The following is a 20,846-nucleotide window of genomic DNA, read 5'->3' as shown; positions in this document are numbered from 1 at the left end:
ATGTGTCAGGATGTGAAGAATCGCAGATTTCAAACCCCAAACCACAGGTCCCAGACTGTCACTGCATCCTATCGGCTCTCCGGAGCCAGCAGGGGAGGGGCTAGTGGAACTCTGGCCCACCAGAGGATCCACCTGCGAAGCTCCTGATTGGAGCACGCATTCGAATACATGACTTACGCCAGCAGGCATCACAGGAACTTGCCCACGCTACTGAGTGCACTCCAGATCGGCTGCTAGCCTGGACCCAGACAGTGGCTTGACCCTGGCATAGTTCCTGGCTCAGTTTGACCTGCAGTACCTCCGGCCCTGGACTTTCCTGCTTTCCAGTTACTTACTGTAAATAAAGCATTACAAACCATTCTTCCTGTTCATTCCACTTTCATGTCCCAGCTGCAGTTGTTGGGATTTGCTTCCTGACCTGGTTGTATCTCCCCAGCACCCACAAGGAATACTGGGAGAGTTTGGGTTTTACTGTGGTATGTTATTGTCCAGCCCGTGCTCTGTCTCTTGCCCAGGAATTGCTTAGCTGTGCTCTGTGGAGAGGTGCAATCCAGGGAGGGACTTAAGCACGGCAATGCTGAGCATCACAGGGTCTAGTTTTTAGGCAGTTAGAAAATCACAGGAACAACACTGTGATCCACAAAGCAGAGTTAGGGGCCTAAACTCCCTGTACAATGCATGGGCATTGAAGGTACCTCGCAATGTGATTCACAAAAGCCAATTCAGTAGGCAGGGAGCCATCTAAGCCAGTCAAGGGAGAGGCTGACAAAGGGAGAAGGGTGTCCTAAGCCTTTCCCACCTCTCACACATAGATGGCTAAATCTGGGCTGCAAAGGGGCATGAATCTCTACTTAGCAATTCAGTACTAACACTCAGGTGACCCAAACTGGTATCCAGCCATGCATTTGTCAATGAGGCCTAGGGGTCTGGGCCTCAGCACACCCCATTTCCGCCCCGCCCCCCGTGCTTCCCCTGCTGCCGAACAGCTGTTTGCAGTGCTCTGGGAGGAAGAGGGAGGAGCGGGGCCGCAGCGCACTCGGGGGAGGAGGCAGAGAAGAGGTGGGGGTGGGGCCTTGGGGAAGGGGGTGGAATTGGGCTGGGGCGGAGCAAAGGCAAGGCCTCTGCACTCCCCCTACACATACCCCCTCCAGCCCCCTGCCGTGAGCCGCTCAGGCAGGGAGCACCCCCACGACCCCAGTCCACACCCCCAGCCCCCTGCCCTGACTCCTGCACCTCGCACCCTGAGCACCAAACGGGAGTTCCTGCACCACCCCCACCCCCACACATTCCCACCTGCACCCCTTGCACCAAATGGGAGCTGCCCCAGGTAAGCGCTCCACACCCCAACCTCCTGTCCCAACCCTGAGCCCCCTCCTACATCCTAATTCCTGGCCAGACCCTGCACCCCAAACCCCAGCCTGCTCCTGCACCCTAACTCCCTCCCAAACTCTGCACCCCCTGCCCTCCCTGACTTCTGCAAGCCCCCACACCCCCAGCCATGACTCCTGTACCCCCTCACACCCCCCAGCCCCCTGTCCTTCCTGAATCCTGCACCCGCTCACATCCCCACTTGCACCCCTCACATCAAATGGAAGCTGTCCCAGGTAAGCACTCCACACCCCAGCCTCCTGCCCCAACCCCCAGCCTGCTCCTGCACCCTAACTCCCTCCCAGACCCTGCACCCCAATGTTTTTTTACATTTCTTTTAAACACTCTTATCCAAAGCGCTTTACAATAGTTAACTAACGGTACAAACAATATTTGGAAAGATCATTACGTGGTCCACCGAGACCCCCAGCGATTTTCAAGTGGTCTATGGAAAAATAAGTTTGACGACAAGAACAATCAAGGTCCCTCACTTTATTTTCAGTTACTGGCTATTACTGATAGGAGGAGGAGGAAGGAAAGAAAGAAAGAATGAAAAACGGGGGCTGGGGGGGAGATAAGAGAGCGAATGTCCAGCTCTGAGACTGGCAGCTGCCCCGGGAGCAGAGCTGGGGCGGGGAGGGGCTGCTGGTGCAGTCACTTTCCTGTGCGGCCCCAGCCCTTTCCCCCGGGGCTCTCCCCTCACCTGCTGGTTCCGGCTCCAGGCATTCAAAAACGATGTTGGAAAGTCGAAACAGGGTGTCAGTTTTATAAATGGCGTAAGTGCCGTTTGTCATAACTCGAACGTCGTAAATTCAAGGCCTGCCTGTATAACAGAATAGGAAAGGACACGAGATGTTTTCCATTCTGGAGAAGAGACTCTGTCAGCAGAAGTGTCTCATGAAAAGAGCATCCCAGCTTTTGAAACTGGAGCCAGATCCTGCAAAGACTTTAGTGTGACTATGACTTTACACACTTTGTGCCACTAAAGGGATGTTAAGAGTTTGCAGGGTCAGGGCTCTTAACTGTAAACCCCTTGGGTCTATTCACTCAGCATCTCTACAGAGCTCAGCACAATGAGGCCCTCATCCTCCTTACACTGAAATACAAATAATAAAATCATTTTATAAGTGTGGAAATTCGAGCTGGGAGAGGGTCGGCTCAATGGGCCAGATTCACTCTGAACTGGCAAAGGGACAGAGGGGGCAGTTTGTGACTCCCCTATTCAGTAGCTGCAGAGGCCTGTGCAGACCTTGGCACAGGCTGGGGAAGTCCTGAGATCCAGCCAGACTAGCACCCATTTCTCTGACCCCTAGGGGCTTTGCAAGTTCTGTAACTGGGAGAGAAAATCAGGGACCCAAAATTAGGCCATTTTGCTAAATTTGGGCCTTGATGTCGTGGCCTCTGGTAAGTCATGAATTAATGTGAGACATCCCGACACCTGGGCCCCTGTTACACCTGCTCAATATCCCTACTTTCCACCTTTCATTCAATAGAGATGTCACATAACGATGAACCAACTGGACAGAGCCCACCTCTTCCCACAGTCTCAGAGGCTCATCCCAATTTCCCCTTGTAGAGCCCTTCTCAGTACCCTTGAACTTCCTCAGATTCTCCATTAGAGGAACAGTTTGCTGGGAGAAATCTCCATTGGCTGCTGGAACTTCCCCTTCTCACACCTGAAGAGAAAATTTCACATTCTTATTTTTCATTTAGTGACACAGCATAATCTGTTGTTTGTGAAAGTTGCTGCTCTAATGGGCCTGGAGTTAGAATCCCTCTGCTTCTTCCAGCCTCAGAGCAGGTGGAAAGTCCCATTGATATTCTACAACTATGGCCTGGAGAGACCAGCTCCAGGGATAAAAGGGGAAATGAGTCACCATGGCCAATTCACTCCTTGGCCTCTATGCTCTGAGGGATATAAAGTTCTCATGTGGAATGCTGTAGAAATCTATCCACTAGGAACTATGCTGATACATCAACTCCCCCCTCCCCAGCTCATTCCACACAGGTCTCCAAACAACCCTCAGGTGGGAAAGACTCTTGATCACTGTTGCCCCAGGCTGAATGGTAACCAGTGCCCCAGCAGTGACAGGCCCATATTCCATCCCCACAATCCTGAAGCAGTCAGTCCCCCAGGGATGTGACATCTCTAGAATATCATTTAGGTTAATCTTTCCCGTTCAATAGGTAATTCCAGAGTCTTCTGTACCAGGGCGAGAACCTTAGGATAAAGTTGATCAGAGAGATTTATATCCAAAATGTGACCCTGCCCCACACATTTCGCTGAAGAGCCCTGGGGAGATGTGGTGCTAACATCATCTCCAAGCCAGCATTGTGATGTGTGAGGGGGAGTGAGAGAGAGACACGTACCTGCTCAAGGTGCTTCTGAGATCCTAGAGGAGAGAGAGAAAATAATCTCAGTCCTATCTGACACACACACGAGATCCTAGGGAAGGGATTTTGCAAATATGGGGAAAAGAGCCCCTGACCTGGCTCCAGGCCCATGGATTCCCTGAGCTAATGGGGCTTTCCCTGCTCTAATATCAATGTGTCTGTAACTCTTCAAAGAACAATAGTCATTCACATCTCAGGAATGCACACACCAAGTTACACTGAGTTCTCTGACTGCTGGACTCCAGGTATTTATGATTCAGGAGCCCTCCCTTTGCTGTGTGAGGATCTGGGATGTTTCTAACTCAGTCTCACCTGCAGGAATTCGCTCGCTGGCTCCTGACCATTCCCCTCCATCTCACTGATCAGGTTGCTGAGACAGGAAATCTCCTCAGAGAGTTTACTGGCATTGTCATTCTGTATCTTCAGAATCTCCTTTTCCAGCTTCTCCAGCCGGGCCAGCAGGAGTCGCTCTTGTTCCTCCAGGAACTGCAGCAGTTGCTGAAATTCAGACAAAATCTTCTGCCTCTCGGCCTGTGTCTGGATCTATAAGACATAAAGAAAGGGCTGGTCAGGAACATGGATGGCGCCAGAGAGCCTTTAATAGAGTCTTACAAGAGAGAATTCCTTTACAATCTCTAAGACATCTGTGTAGGGACCAGGGCACAAGCAGTCAGGTCTAGTGGTCAAAACTGGAATTGGAAGCCAGGAACTAAAACCTGGAGTCAGAGTCAGGATCTCACCAAGGGTTGGGGTCAGGGTCGAGATCAGGAGTCATGCCAAAGGCTGAGCCAGAATCAGTGTCAGGAGTCACACGAGGGTAAGGAGTCAGACAGCCATGCGACGGGTCAGGCCGGAGTCAGACAGCAGTACTGCAGGTCAAACTGAGCCAGGAACAAGCCACTGTCTGGGTCCAGGCTAGCAGCCGATCTGAAGTGCACTCAGTAGCGTGGGCAAGTTCCTGTGATGCCTGCTGGCGTAAGTCATGTATTCGAATGCGTGCTCCAATCAGGAGCTTCGCAGGTGGATCCTCTGGTGGGCCAGAGTTCCACTAGCCCCTCCCCTGCTGGCTCCGGAGAGCCGATAGGATGCAGTGACAGTCTGGGACCTGTGGTTTGGGGTTTGAAATCTGCAATGGGGCAGGTTCACAGCAGGATCCTGTGTCAGGGTGTGGAGCCTGGGCCCTGGGTGGCCTCAGTCCAGCCCTGTGTGCAACGCATATTGTAATAACAAAAAGAAAAGGAGTACTTGTGGCACCTTAGAGACTAACCAATTTATTTGAGCATAAGCGTTGCATCCGATGAAGTGAGCTGTAGCTCACGAAAGCTCATGCTCAAATAAATTGGTTAGTCTCTAAGGTGCCACAAGTACTCCTTTTCTTTTTGCGAAAACAGACTAACACGGCTGTTACTCTGAAACCTGTAATAACAAAACCAGGAGAATGCCCCGGGTAGAGGTAGCAGGGTCAGCGCTGCAGGGCCTCAGGCATCGTCTGGCTGAGATGCTGATCCTGGGGGAGACTCGTTCCCACAAGGCTGCTGCTTTCAGAGCCCTGCAGAATGCAGCAGTTTAGCTGAAATGTTAAGGCACTGAGTCCAGCCCTGGCCCTGCAGCCCCTAGCGCTCCCCTGGTGGGGGAGGCATCAGGATAGGGCAGATCTGTGTGTTTATGGAGCTACACCAAGAAGCCACTGAGGGGCCCAAACTCTGGCCCCTTCTCTATTCCCCATCCCCCACTTCTGCACCTCATGGATGCCCATCACTGTAGGGTGTCACTCATCCCAGGGCCAGAGTTCCCTGAGCCTGCTCAGATCCGGTGCCCCCTGCACTGGGTGAAAGTTAGCAATGTCCAAAACAGAGAGTCCTGAGGCTGAGTGGAGAGAGATTTACACTGATGGGGAGTCGCAGGGCAGTTACCCAGCTCCTAGGAAAACGGTAAAAGGCAGCTGAAGTAGGCTGATTGGAAAGGCAGCCACAGCTGTGGCCACACCGGATCAGGCCACAGCTGGCCCCGATATAAGGGCTAAGTGAGGAGCTGGGTCAGACTCACTCTAGCCCTGGAGTGAGAAGGGCCTAGCTGCCTGGGAGTACAGGGCAAAGGCACCAACTTCTAATGGCGCTGGTGGGTGCTGGACCCCCACTCTGCCCCTGGCCCTACCCTGACTCCACCCCTGCCCTGCCCCCTTTCCAACCCCTTCCCCAAAGTCCCCACCCCAACTCCTCCCCCTCCCTGCCCCTATTCGACTCCTTCCCCAAATCCCCGCCCTGGCCCTGCCTCCTCCCCACTTCGTCCCGGAGCTTGCTACAGCTATTTGGTGGCGGCAAGCACTGGGAAGTAGGTGGAGGAGCACAGACATGGCACTCAGGGGGAGGGATAGCTCAGTGGTTTGAGCATTGGCCTGCTAAACCCAGGGTTGTGAGTTCAATCCTTGAGGGGGCCATTTAGGGATCTGGGGCAAAAAACAGGGGGGTTGGACTAGATGACCTCCTGAGGTTCCTTCCAACCCTATGATCCTATGGAGGGAAGCTTGGCTGCCAGTAGGTGCAGAGCACCCATTAATTTTTCTCCAGCCCCGGAGCACCCATGGAGTTGGCGGCTATGATACAGGGTACATCGAGCAGAACTGTGCTGTGCTGGGGAAGGGCAGGCGAGTCCCGGCTAAAGGCCAGGGGAGGTATTGGGGCTGCAGGGAAAGGCAGCAGGTCCAACCCCCTTGCCAATGATGAGTGGCCATTACAGACTGCAGTTTGCTCCAGTGAGAGGGGGCTAGATGAAGACTGGCAGTAGCCACTGAGGCAAGGTGGGTTTAGGGGATTGGGGTTCCCCTGGGAAGGGATACCCTGAGTGAGGGGGCACAGCTCCACTCCTGGGGTGATGCTGTGGGTAAAAGGGCTGATGTCATCCGTGGATGTATAGACAGGGGAGAAGTGAGCAGGAGCAAGGTGGTGATTTCACCTCTGAATATGGTGTTGGTGAGACCAGTACTGGAATACTGCATGTGGCTCTGGTGTCCACATTTTAAAAAGGATGTTGAAAAACTTGGAGACGATGCAGAAAAGAGCCATAGAAATGATTCAAGGGCTTGAGGAAAAAGCTGATCGTGAAAGACTTAATGAGCTTAACATGGTAAATTTACCAAAAAGAAAATCGAGAGGTGACTTGATCATGGTTGTGATGCGTTTGGTCACAGAAACCCCTTGAGACTGTAACTTAATGCGCTGGAACACCACTGAGAATAACCCCCCTGCCAGAATGGGCACCCCTCAGCTCCGTCTTGCAGAGCTAGACACTCCAGTTTAGCTCCAACACAGACACAGAGACACACTCAGCCCTGGGGCTTCTCAGTTAATAGGGACTTGTCCAGTGCTTAGCACACAGCCTTTCTGGGAGTCTGAACCCCAGATAAATCCATCTTGCTCTGCATAAAGCTTATGCAGGGTAAGTTTATAAATGTCCACCCTCTTTAACACTGAAAGAGAAATATGCACAGCTTCTTCCCACCCCCCCGGTAACAATTCCTTACACTTGGGTTTATTAATAAATAAAAGTAATTTTATTAAGAATAAAAGGTAGGATTTAAGTAAATATAAGAAGATTACAGACCGAACAAAGTGAGTTACTAAGTAAAATAAAACTAACACGGAAGGCTCAGCTTAATATACTAAGAAAGTGGTTACAAATAATAGCTTCTCACCCTAGATGTTATTTCAGGAAAAGTCCTTCTCAGGCCAAAGATGTATTTTGTGGCCTGGGTCCAGCCAATCTCTCCCACCCCTGTGGTTACAGTCCATTTGTTTCCAGGTGCTTTCAGGTATCTCTTTGGGGTGGGGAGGCCATCTCTTAAGCCAGCTGAAGACAATCATTGTTTACTTCCTCCGCCTTATGTAGGATTTCCCCAAGGCGGGAAACCTTTGTTTGGTTTGACCCCCTAGCCATTCCCATCTGGAAAAATACCAGATTTAAGATGGATTCCAGTATCAGGTGACATGGTCACATGTCTCTGTAAGACCCTAGCCACCAATCTTCCTGGGCTGGCCCCCAAGCACACAGGAAGGCTTGTAGGTAAACGAGGCCATTCACAACTCATTGTTTCTGAAGCACCCTTAATGGCTGCCACTTAATATCCCTACATCAGTAATACAAGTTTATATGCAAAAAGAAAAGGAGTACTTGTGGCACCTTAGAGACTAACCAATTTATTTGACAGGTTTCAGAGTAACAGCCGTGTTAGTCTGTATTCGCAAAAAGAAAAGGAGTACTTGTGGCACCTTAGAGACTAACCAATTTATTTGAGCATGAGCTTTCGTGAGCTACAGCGCACTTCATCGGATGCATGCCGTGGAAACTGCAGCAGACTTTATATGCACAGAGAATATGAAAAAATACCTCCTCCCACCCCACTGTCCTGCTGGTAATAGGGAGGAGGTATTTTTTCATATTCTCTGTGTATATAAAGTCTGCTGCAGTTTCCATGGCATGCATCCGATGAAGTGAGCTGTAGCTCACGAAAGCTCATTCTCAAATAAATTGGTTAGTCTCTAAGGTGCCACAAGTACTCCTTTTCTTTTTGCGAATACAGACTAACATGGCTGTTACTCTGAAACAAGTTTATACCTTATTTTCCTAAATCCAGACACAGAAATAATACATGCAAACAAATAGGTAGGAGCTCTCTGCTGACATCTGCTGGTGAGCTGGGGAAATGACTAATTACACCTGCATCCAACCGTCTTCTCACTATCTCACTGAAAGGTGTCATGAGTGGTCTCTGCCGAAGCTAATGTCTAACTGATTGTCACAGTTATTAACATGTAACATATAGGGTATAGTGTCCAAAACTGTTGGAGGTGAAAGATCTCATCTGGGGGTGGGGGTGAGAGACCCAGGACTGACTCAAGCAACATTGAGAACAATGGACATCCGGAACCCAGCCCAAGCCCTGTGTTTACTGTCTGGACCAGAAGCAGGCTTGAGCATTTACTAAGACAAAAGAACCCCAAGAAAAGTCTCTGAATAGGGGCCCCTGGGGGAAGAGACAATAGACTGTAATTGTATAGGCAGTCTTCGGACTTATGACACAATTGGTTCCTAAATCACATCTTAAGTTGAAATGTCGTAACTTGGAATCAATTTTCCCATTGGAACAATGTTAAAAATGGGGGATTGATTTCTAAACCGAGGCCCAATATACTATTTTCACCCATATTTTTATACTCAATCAATTACAGATGAGTAATATAGCTCCATTAATGTATTCATATTGAAAAGAGCAATCATGTTGACATAAAAGAATCAGACACTAAGAATACATAAAAATATAGTACCTGTACAGTACTGTACACTGTACATTACCCCTACCCACAAATGATCTAAAAAGCATAGACAAATTTTAAAGCCTTAAAATTTTTTTAACATAACTTGTCTTCATCATTCCTGGGCATTGCTGATCTAAGAAACCTACTGAAGGGATGAAAAAGGAGATGGGACACGTTCTTCTGAGCTCACAGGTGGGTCTAATTGGATGGGGCTTTCAGGAGTTTTTCAGGTGATTTGGAAGAACATAAGGAAGTACCCAAGGAAGTTTGGGCAGATGTTTTCTTCTTTTCCTTGTAAATTTCTCTGTAGCAGCGGTACGTGTTGTATATGTCCCTATTCACAGGTGCACTGCGTTCAATGTTAGGGTCATGCTCCTCAAACAGGGACATGGCAGCTTCCAAATGTTGAAATGCCTCAGCCAACACTTTTATTGTCAAGACTTTACGAGGAGGAGTCTCTTGAACAGTGGGTTCATCTTCTTGTTCCTCTGCCACTTTTTGCTGTTCCCATTCAATGAGGTCCTCATTAGTTAATTCTTCAGAATGTGATGCCAGCAACTCCTCAACATCCTTTGGTGCAATGTCTAAGTGCAGGTCTTTGCCCATTTCAACAACATTTTTGGTCACCTTTTTAACAGTGCCAGTAAAGCCTTTGAAGTCAGACACAAAATCAGGACACAATTTTTTCCAAACACCATTCAAATCGGGTTGTTTGATTTCATTCCATGCCTCATCAATGTTCTTAACTGCATGGCAAATGTTGAAGCTCTTCCAGAATTCCTTCAGAGTTGGTCCACCTTGCTTCTCAGTTTCCCAGATGGCCTGAGCAAATGTGCTCCTGAGATAGTAGGCCTTGAAGGATGCAATTACCCCCTGTTCCATGGGTTGCAACAAGGAAGTGGTGTTTGGGGGCAGAAACACCACTTGGATGTCAGGATGCATGTCACCAAGGCTGGTTGGATGACCAGGAGCATTGTTGAGGATTAACAATGCTTTAAATGCAAGATTGTTTTTGCTGCAATAATCCCTGACACTTGGCACAAAATGATAATTAAACCAATCCTCAAAAATGTCTTTATTGACCTGTGCCTTAGGATCAGATTTCCATATCACTGGGAGGAATGCTTTGGAATATCTGTGGAAAGCCCTGGGGTTTCCTGAACGGTACACAAGCAAAGGTTTAAGTTTAAAGTCACCTGCAGCATTTGCACCGAACAAAAGAGTGATCCTATCTTTAGCAGCTTTGTACCCTGGCATGGATTTCTCCTCTTTGGCAATGTTGGTTCTTGATGGCATTTTTTTCCAAAAGAGCCTAGTTTCGTCAACATTAAAAACTTGTTGAGCACAGTACCCACCCTTTTCAATGATCTCAGCCAATGTCTTAGGAAAAACACGAGCTGCCTGCTCATCTGCACTGACAGCTTCATCTGAGAACTTCATGTTATGCAGATTGGCTCGGGCTTTAAACCGCATCAACCATTCCCCATTTGCATTAAAAGGCTCAGCGTCAGAACTCTCCCCCGGTTGTTTCTTTAGATCGTCATAAAGACTCCCAGCCTTTTCCCGAATTCTGCCTGAACTCACCGGAGCACAGCGTTCATATTGATCCTCCAGCCAAATGATTAACAATCTCTCAACCTGGGCAATAAGTCCAACATGCTGCTTAGTTATCACAGTTGATTGCATAGGAGCCGAGCCCTTAACACGTTTCTGAATCCATTCCTTCTTTTGCAGGATGGTTGTGATAGTTGATCGGGGGATCCCCAAAACTCTGCTGATTTCAGTTGGCGTCTCACCTCTTTCGGACCTCTCAATTATTTCAATTTTTGTATTCAAACTTCTTCTATGTTTCGTAGAAGAAGAAACACCACTTTCACCAGATTTTCGCTTTTCTGCCATTATTATGGGCAAAGAAACACTAAATTTTAAGAAAAAGTTCGGAAGTGCGAAGATCCACCACGTAAAAACGGTGTCGGAACAGCAATTGAGCACCTTGAGTTAGGGAGATGGGCGGCACAGAACGTCGCTGTGAACGTATGAACTTGTTTGCTGGCTTTGGGTTGCATCCTCTCAGGTGCCGGAAAGTCAAAAACGATGTCAAAAAGTCAAAACAGGGTGTCAGTTTTATAAACGGCGTAAGTGCCGTTTGTCATAACTCGAACGTCATAAATTCAAGGCCTGCCTGTATAACAGAATAGGAAAGGACACAAGATGTTATCCATTCTGGAGGAGAGACTCTGTCAGCAGACGTGTCTCATGAAAAGAGCATCCCAGCTTTTGAAACTGGACAGGTACACCGTTGGATGAGAAATACTTTATTAGACAGGAAGTAACTTGTAAATGAGTACAGCCTAGGAGACTGCCTAGGAGACATGTTTTTCTTTAACCTGTAACTGTATGTTTCCAAATCCGTATACCACCTTTCATTAGAATCTCTGTCTCAAGCTCTGTTAAATAAACTTCAATTTATTTTTACTGTAGACACGTCTAAGTAACTTGTGCTAAGCAGAGAATTAAATACAGGTGAAACCAGCAAACTGGGGGGCACTGCTTCTCTTGAGGCAACGGACTGGCATACATTGCAGATGTCCAGAAGACCAAGGACTGGGAATTCAAGTGTAAAAAAGGGGGGCTGTAAATAGAAGGAAAGAGTGGGGCTCATGGCACTGAGGGAGGAGTATCTCTATAGCCAGTAGCCAGTGGCTGGGTGAGTGGGCAACAAAATGGCACATGAAATTCAGTGTTGATAAATGCAAAGTAATGCACATTGGTAAAAAAATAATCACAACTATCTATCCAAAATTATGGGCATCTAAATTAGCTGTTACCACTCAAGAAAGAGATCTTGGAATCATTGTGGATCGTTCTCTGAAACCATCTGCTCAATAGGCAGAAGCAGTCAAAAAAGCGAACAGAATGGAAGGAATGATTGGGAAAAGGATAGATAATAAGACAAAAAATATCATAATGCCACTACATAAATCCATGATACGTCCACATTTTGAATATTGTGTGCAGTTCTCATCCCATCTCAAAAAAAGATATATTAGAATTGGAAAAAGTACAGAGAAGGGCAACAAGAACGATGATGGGGATGAAACAGCTTCCAAACAAGAAGCGATTAAAAAGACTGGGACTGTTCATCTTAGGAAAGGGGCGACTAAGCGGAGCTACGATACAGAGCTACCAACTCATAACTGGGAGTTATGGGAACAGTGAACGAGGACGTGTTATTTACCCCCTCACATAACTCAAGAACCAGGGGGCATCCCATGAAGTTACTAGGCAGCAGGTTTGAAACAAACAACAGGAAGTATTTCTTCACACAAGGCACAGTCAGCCTGTGGCACTCGGCAGGAGGGAATGCTCTCCCCTCGAACCCTGCTCTGGCGTGTAGGGTCCCCCTCTCAGGGCTGCTGCTGCTGCCCAAACAGCACAACAGTGATGGGACCCTGCTGTCCCTCCTCAATCCCCAGTAGCCCCTGGGCTGCCTCGGCTGTGGGGAGGGGGAATTCCTGAGCCCACGCTGCCCTGGCTGCAGCCGGCAGGAGCGGAAGCCCCCAGGAGATGCTGCAGGAGGAAGCCCGTGGGGCCGCGGTAGGAGCTTGGGGCCCCAGGAGGACAGGGCTGCAGGGCAGGGCAGAAGTCCCGATCCCGGGCTGCCTCGTCTGGGGTGGAAGACAGTCAGTCCCCAGCCTGGGCTGTCCCGCCGTTGGGGTGCGGGTGTGTGGAATTCCTGAGCCCCAGCTGGAACAGGGCAGGAAGGATGGAAGTCCCCAGCCTGTGCTGCCCCAACCCCTTGCTGGAGCTGGGAGAGGCCCGGAGCCCAGGTTGCCCCGGAGCCGGAGCCAGCAGGTGAGGGGAGAGCCCCGGGGGAAAGGGCTGGGGCCACGCAGGAAAGTGACTGCACCAGCAGCCTCTCCCTGCCCCAGCTCTGCTCCCAGGGGAGCTGCCAGTCTCAGAGCTCCTGTCCTCCCAGACCCCCCCAGGCTCTTCCCCTCCAGTGCCTGCAGGAGCCGAGCCAGCTCTGGGAGAGCGAATGCCCCAGGCCGGGCTAAGGACCAAGGCTCCCAGCCAGAGGGGAGTAGAGAGGGAGCAGGAGGGAGACAGGGGGAGAGACTGGAAGAGGCAGCAGGAGCAATAAGTGGGGTGGGGGGAGGGTCCCAGCCAGTGATGAGCTGCCAAAATCTTAACAACCGGTTCCCTATAAAAAGTTCTGATTTAAGGGATGTGCCCCAGTATGTATTTTTTGTACCAACAGGGTTACCATACGTCCGTATTTTCCCGGACGGCAATTTAAGAACCAAAAAGCCTGACCTGCCCGGGAAAATACGGGTGTGTTTTAACCCTGCCTAAAGTTCTTTTTTAAAAAGATGGGCCTGAACTAGAAATGAGCTCCGTTTCACATGTGTGGGTCCCTGCCACTCCCTGGGGGCGTGCTTGGGTGACCAGATGTCCCGATTTTATAGGGACAGTCCCGATTTTGGGTCTTTTTCTTATATAGGCTCCTATTACCCCCCACCCCCATCCCGATTTTTCACACTTGCTGTCTAGTCACCCTAGGGTGTGCACAAGTGTGGGTCCCAGCTGCTCCCTGCCACCCTCATTGAAGCAGGTGTGCAGGGTTACTGCCCTGGGAACTGTAGGGCACCAGTGGACGTGGGGCCAGCTGCAGACAGGGGCATGGGGCAGGGCTAGCTGGAGGCAGGGGGTGCGGAACTGGCTGGAGACAGGAGGGTGCGGGGTTGGCTGGAGGCAGGGCAGGGGCTGACTGGAGGTACGGGCTGGCTGCAGGCAGGGCAGGGTGGTGCGGGGCTGGCTGGAGACAGGGGGTGTGGGGCTGGCTGGCTTCAGGCGGGGCTGCAGGGGGGTGCGGCAGGGGTTGGCTGGAGACGGGGGGGTGTGGAGCTGGCTAGCTTTGGGCAGGGGGGTGCGGCAGGGGTTGGCTGGAGACAGGGCAGGGGGTGCGCATCAGCCCTGCCCCATCAGCACAGAGACAAATCGCTCTTTATCTTGGGGAGAGTCAGAGACACAAGGGACCCTGAATCTGTCTCCCCGGAGCTGGGGCTCTGTCCCGACTCAGGGCCTGAATGGAGAGATGGTGGGGATGGAGTCATCAGGCCTTACCGTCCATCTCTGGGCTCGGTGTCTCCCCAGGCTCTGTCTATCCCTGGGAGCTGGCAGGTCTTCTGTGCTTCCCCCGGGCTCGGTGCCTCTCTGTGTGCCCTGGAGTGAGTATTATATCTGCACCCAAAGGCTCCACCCACCCTTGGGGCCTGTGGATAGAAAGATCCCCTGCCATGCATCACAAGAACCCGACCCAGTCAGGGTGTGTCCTCCCCCCACACATCCGCTGATGACTTGCCATGACTCAGACCATTTGGCAGCTCCCTTATGTTTACTTGGCCCCATTTTCTGGCTTGCCCCCATGTGACCCAGGAGTAACAGGTTTAGTTTCACTTTCCTGTTCCCAGAAATGTGCTGCTCTGACAGCAACCATCCATTTTCCTTCTGCCAACTCCCTGCTGCTGTGGGCTGACTTGGGAAGAGTCACTAGGGACAAAGAGCCACCTCCCATCCGCATGTTAGCCAGTTCCTGCAGCTTGGCCTCTCCTCAGCTCCAGCCAGGTGTTGCATCTGCTCTGGGTGAGGATGCTGTACAGGTGAATCATAGGACTGGAAGGGACCTCGAGAGGTCATCAAGTCCAGTCCCCTGCACTCATGGCAGGATCAGCACCATCTAGAACATCCCTGACAGGTGTTTGTCTAACCTGCTCTTCAAACTCTCTAATGTGTAATCACACACCTCCAGGGTGCGGTGCTCTGTCCCATGGTGTGGAACTGAGCCCGCTTAGAGACTAATGAGTCTGCTACAGCCTAGTTATCAGCCATGTGGCTTTTAGCTCATGCAACAGAGGTTCATGCATTTAGCTCGAGAGGTTCCCAGGTTCAATCCTGCCCGCCAGTGACCGGGGTCTGCTAGCATTACCTAGGGAACAATGGTGCATGTGAGCATCACATCTCTCACTCAGACTATGTCTACACTACACACTCTCTGCTGGCACAGGCCCCGCGGGTAGATGCAGCTGCACCAACTGAAGGAGTTCTTCCATAGGTGTAGAAACAGCACCTCTCTGAACAATGCTAGCTGTGCCAACAGACATCCTCCTCCGGCCTTTACCCTCTATTATCCAACAGGGCCAGTTCTCCACAGAACTGGGGGCTGGGGCCCAGAGCCACAAGGGGACTTAAGTATTGCAATGCCTAATTGTTAGACTTGTAGAAAATCACTGGAACAACACTGTGCTCCATAAGGCCTGAGCTAGGTGCCTGGGCTCCCCATACAATGCACAGGGGGAGAGACAACTGAGAACAATGAGGAGTCCTGTGGCACCTTAGAGACTAACAAATGTACTTGAGCATAAGCTTTCGTGGGCTACAACCCACTTCTTTAGATGCATATCAGATGGGTTGTAGCCTACGAAAGTTTATCCCCAAATTTGTTAGTCTTTAAGGTGCCACAGGACTCCTCATTGTTTTTCCTGAAACAGACTAACACAGCTACCCCTCTGAAACTTGACACCTAAGAACGGGATCCACAAAAACCAGCATGCTAGGCCAGGAGCCTCCAGTAACAAAGTGGAAATTTTCTGTAATATTTTTCTGAAGCCTATGTGTGCCTCAGTTTCCCCTATGTGATTCATTGTTACCTAGTGGGTGAAAAAGGACTGTTTGCTCTCAGAGCAGGCTAAAAGGCATAGGCATGAATGTCATCTTGCTGTCTGGATGGCTGGCTGGATAAGGAGAAACCTATTAGACAATAGCAAACCCAGTTACCTGGACATTGACACCCAGCACCCAACCACCCAGAGGCAGATGGAGCCCCCTCACCTCTCCGTGGGGAAGCCAAGCAAATATTCCCCAGATGGAGAACAAAGGACTGGGAAGGTGTGAGGTGGGAGAATAAGAGTTGGCTGCTGGAAGGAGTTGGGGGGTTTGACCAAGGAGGTCAGATGGGGAGGCAAATAGTGCTTGAACAAGGGGATTCAGAACAGCTTGGCTGGGTTCTGGGCTGACCAGCCTGGCCTATGCTTTGCTTTTCATTTCTCTATGATAACCTAAGGACTTGCTATGCTGTGTCCAATTGACTAAAAAAGCCGATTGTTTGGGCAATGTTATTTGGACTGTCACTGCAAATGCTGGATGAAGTGCATTACTCCCTGAAGAGTGGACAAGTGTTCAACAGGAGTCTATCTCGGTTGTACTCGCTGAACAAAGCCCCCGCTGTGAGGCAGGAGTGCTGGAGCTCAGAGGCTCAGTGTTAGGAGGTGGTGAGGCTGCGTGACTTATCCTGGAGGAGGAGTGAGACCCCGAGGGGGTCTGGAACACTGAACTGGGTCCTCTTAGAGACTATTCCAAAGCTGGGGCCATAGCACCAATCCTGTGAGTCCATGACACCTCCTGGGGAGATGCTGATGAGAGCAGTGTGTCCTGAGCCCAACCCCTCTCACAGAAATAGGTGTCACCGTTCAGAGCAACCATACCTGTATCTCCTCTCACTGATGCTGCAAGAGCAGCCATTCTCCAGCTCCCCCCAGCCATTGCCTCTGTTGGGTGGAGACCCACGTCCCTCTTCCTTCTGATCAGGGTGTGTCTAGGCTGCCGAATTCCTGGCACTCACTGTAATTCCCAGTACAGACAGGCTGTCCTAGGACACCTGCTTGCTTTTACTTCTGAGACGGCTACGGAATAATTGCTACAGGTGTAAAGTTACCACTCAGCTCTTTCTAAGCAAGTCCACATCATTCATAAGGTAAAAAGATGACATATTAAAAACAACACAAGAACCTACATACCTGTTAATAAGCTTACCAGGCACCAGCCCACTCTAGGGGTTTCCTTCTGGTTCAAGCTCATCAGAGCTTCAGCTCCAAGCAAGGCCACTGTCTTATGAGGCCTCAGCCGGCCAAGTCCTTCCACTCCTCCCCTAAGGACTGGGGCCCTTAGGGGACCAGGGTCCTGTCCATTTGCTGGACCAGGAAGAAGGCCCTGAGTCATTTTAACCTTTTGGGTGTAAACTTGAAAGCTGGTTCTCCCTCTGGAGCACTCATGGGGAAAAGCTGGGGGCCCCAGGCTCAGTAACTCCTCCCCCACCCTCCCAGAGCTTCTGGAGCACCGCAAACAGCTGATTTGCGGTGTTCAAGCTCAGGGAGGGAGGGGGAGGAGCAGGGACTGGGGGACACTTGGGGGAAGATGCGGGACAGCTGTGAAGTCCTGCGGCCGGGGGCCAGGAGCGCAGCCCAGCGGCAGGCAGCTGGGAGCTGTCCCGGCCCCTGGGCTCCGTTGCTGGCTGCGGGGCTCTGTAGCTGTCCCTGCTCAGTCAATGCCAGCTTTTCTGCTGCCGCTGGAGTGGAAACCCACAGCCAGCAGCAGACAGAGGGGCCGGCATTGACCTGACCTCCCCTGGTCCGGTAAATTCCCTGGTTTGGGACCAGTCGAGTTCCGAGGGTGCTGGACCAGGGAAGTACGACCTGTAGCTACTTACACCCTTCAAGTCTTAAAACACAAGTACACTTTCACAATTACACAATAAAACAAGGTTCACAATATTACAGCTGGGCTCTTACTTCACTTCATCTGGTTCTTATATCTCACTGATTGACTGGTGACACCCTGCCCCTTATCCACCTGCGAGGGCATGGCGGGCAATGTTTTAGGAGCTTCGACGAAAATGTAGTTCTCAGAAAGTCTAGAAAGTTCCACGCGATTCTACAAAGCTCCAGAACATTATAGGAAGTTAGTGAAAAATGAATCCACATATGGAATACTGGAAACATTTTACTTCAGGCATTCTATTTTCCCTTTTGTCACTAACAACAAAAACAGCACCCTGAGCCTGGTGCCCCCCTGAGCCTGGTGGTTGCCTGGGTCAACTGCCCTTAAATCCGGCCCTGGGGTGGGTGCCATAACATAAGAACATAACAGCGGCCAGACTGGGTCAGAGCAAAGGTCCATCTAGCCCAGTATCCTGTCTTCCGACAGTGGCCAGTGCCAGGTGCCCCAGAGAGAATGAACAGCTTCCGCAGCTGCCTCCATGTCCCTACTTGTGACAACGTCATGGTCTGTATGGCCCCTGTATCCCTCTGATGGGTTAGCAGAGAGCTTAATTCCCTTATCTGTGCATTAGGGACAAGCAGATTTCCCTTTCAGTCAGTAGGCCCTGTTCCTTCTGGAAAAATCATGGAGCAGATCCACAAGGAATCAATTCTGAAGCACTTAAAGGAGGGGAAAGTGATCAGGAACAGTCAACATGGATTCACCAAGGGCAAGTCATGCCTGACTAACCTAATTGCCTTCTATGACGAGATAACTGGCTCTGTGGATGAGGGGAAGGCAGTGGACGTGTTATTATTTGACTTTAGCAAAGCTTTTTATACAGTCTTCCACAGTATTCTTGCCAGCAAGTTAAAGAAGTATGGGCTGGATGAATGGACTACAAGGTGGATAGAAAGCTGGCTAGATCGTCAGGCTCAACGAGTAGTGATGAATGGCTCCATGTCTAGTTGACAGCCGGTATCAAGCGGAGTGCCCCAAGGGTCGGTCCTGGGGCTGGTTTTGTTCAATATCTTCATTAATGATCTGGAGGATGGCGTGGACTGCACCCTCAGCAAGTTTGCAGATGACACTAAACTGGGAGGAGAGGTAGATATGCTGGAGAGTAGGGATAGGATACAGAGGGCCCTAGACAAATTAGAGGATTGGGCCAAAAGAAATTTGATGAGGTTCAACAAGGACAAGTGCAGAGTCCTGAATTTAGGATGGAAGAATCCCATGCACTGCTACAGACTAGGGACCGAGTGGCTAGGCAGCAGTTCTGCAGAAAGGGACCTGAGGATTACAGTGGACGAGAAGCTGGATAGGAGTCAACAGTGTGCTCTTGTTGACAAGAAGGCTAAAGGCATTTTGGGCTGTATAAGTAGGGGAATTGCCAGCAGATCGAGGGACGTGATCATTCTCCTCTATTCGGCATTGGTGAGGCCTCATCTGGAGTACTGTGCCCAGTTTTGGGCCCCACACTACAAGAAGGATGTGGAAAAATTGGAAAGAGTTCAGCAGAGGGCAACAAAAATGATTAGGGGGCTGGAGCACACGACTTATGAGGAGAGGCTGAGGGAACTTGGATTATTTAGTCTGCACAAGAGAAGAATGAGCGGGGATTTGATAGCTGCTTTCCATTACCTGAAAGGGGGTCCCAAAGAGGATGGATCTAGACTGTTCTCAGTGGTAGCAGATGACAGAACAAGGAGTAAATAGTCTCAAGTTGCAATGGGGGAGGTTTAGGTTGGATATTAGGAAAAACTTTTTCACTAGGAGGGTGGTGAAGCACTGAAATGTATTACCTAGGGAGGTGGTGGAATCTCCTTCCTTAGAGGTTTTTAAGGTCAGGCTTGACAAAACCCTGGTTGGGATGATTTAGTTGGGGATTGGTCCTGCTTTGAGCAGGGGGTTAGACTAGATGACCTCCTGAGGTCCCTTCCAACCCTGATATTCTATTATTCTAGGGTGCACCCTGTCACTGCCTTCCTCCTCAGGCATTTGCCTGCAAAGCTGGGGGTGTCACCTGACCCCTCTGGGAGTCTGGCTGGGCAAATATGACTCCCCCTCAGCTATTCTATCTGCAGCTTTGCTCACATACCCTTTTTGTCTGTCTGAGGCTACCGAGGGGCTGATTCAGCCCTTCTGCATTCAGAGCCCTAAGGTCATTCCTCCAAAACAAAGAACATGGAATATCAGACAACACAGACAGCCTGCACTCCTGGCCCTTCCTAGGGCTGTATGTGTGACATAGGCAGCATGAAGGATTTTGCATCAGGAACCTTAACCCACATTTGGCATCCTGGGGGGCATCTGATGGGGTTTCACTTATCTATAGTCTTAGCAGTCTCTCCACCCACTGAACCTCTCCCCATTAACCACCACCTTCCATTCCCACTGGTGATCTGCTAGCTCAGCACCCAGGAGGGTGCAGCATGACACGTACCCAGCGGTGTGGGGTGTGAGTGAGTCAGCACGAACCTTATGTGCCTTTGGCAAACTGGCTGCGAGACGCTCTCCCTCGGCAGTTCAGTCACACAGTTACCTCTGTGACGTAGGGGTGCAGCCGGCTTTTCCAGCAAGGCTCTGCAGCTCAGTGGGCGTCATGGGCATTCTTAGGCAGTGACCCTGCTGGCCACAAATGGCACACTGCTTCTCCTCACCCACCCCAGGGCTTCTGGGAGGTGGTTTCCCTGCCCCCTGGTTGTGGGGCTCAGCATGGTCCTGATCCCTGTCCTCTGATCCCATTCCATCTCTATTAGATTTTCTCCCAAATCCGGGATGACTAGCCACATACTGGTCTGCCAGTTTTCCAGCTATAGTCAGTGGTGGATTACTGCAGGGGCCCACGGGGCCCATGCCCAGGGGCCCCGGCTGATTTGGGCTCCCCCCACCCCGCAGGAGTGCCGGAACTCTGGACCCGTCCCCTGCTCCTCCTCTTTCCCCTGAGGCCCCGGCCGCTGGCCAGGCTGGAAGCTGGAGCGCCCCCTGTAGTTGGGTGGGCATATTCTCCTGCCCCACACACATGGAGCTGGCCAAGCCACTCGCCTGAGCACCCTTGGCCCTGCCCCCGCGTGGAGCTGGCCTGAGACCTGCCCCCCGAGCGGAGCTGGTCCAGCCTCCCCCCCCCCATTGTTTCCCTCCCCAAACCTCTTTTTGGAAAAAGCGGGCATTTTT

At 50.7% G+C, this 20,846-nt stretch overlaps 1 protein-coding gene across 1 annotated transcript; it reads right to left on the bottom strand.

The window, feature by feature from the left end:
• Positions 1-1,931: 1,931 nt before the first annotated feature.
• On the bottom strand, positions 1,932-17,774 carry LOC311528579 (tripartite motif-containing protein 10-like; the record flags this gene model as incomplete). The annotated part of the gene is made up of 6 exons (XM_084643795.1): positions 1,932-2,191; positions 2,960-3,044; positions 3,739-3,761; positions 4,075-4,305; positions 14,202-14,300; positions 17,730-17,774. 5 exons carry the CDS (start codon positions 17,772-17,774, stop codon positions 2,984-2,986), a joined length of 459 nt encoding a protein of 152 aa, XP_084499921.1. The 3' UTR covers positions 1,932-2,191; positions 2,960-2,983.
• Positions 17,775-20,846: the final 3,072 nt, after the last annotated feature.

The sequence above is a fragment of the Lepidochelys olivacea genome (assembly GCF_965140295.1).
Source record: "Lepidochelys olivacea isolate rLepOli2 genome assembly, chromosome: 11".
In the NCBI taxonomy this organism is placed as follows: Eukaryota; Metazoa; Chordata; order Testudines; family Cheloniidae; genus Lepidochelys; species Lepidochelys olivacea.
Note: the sequence above shows the minus strand (reverse complement) of the source record. Positions and strands in the feature narration are given on the sequence as shown.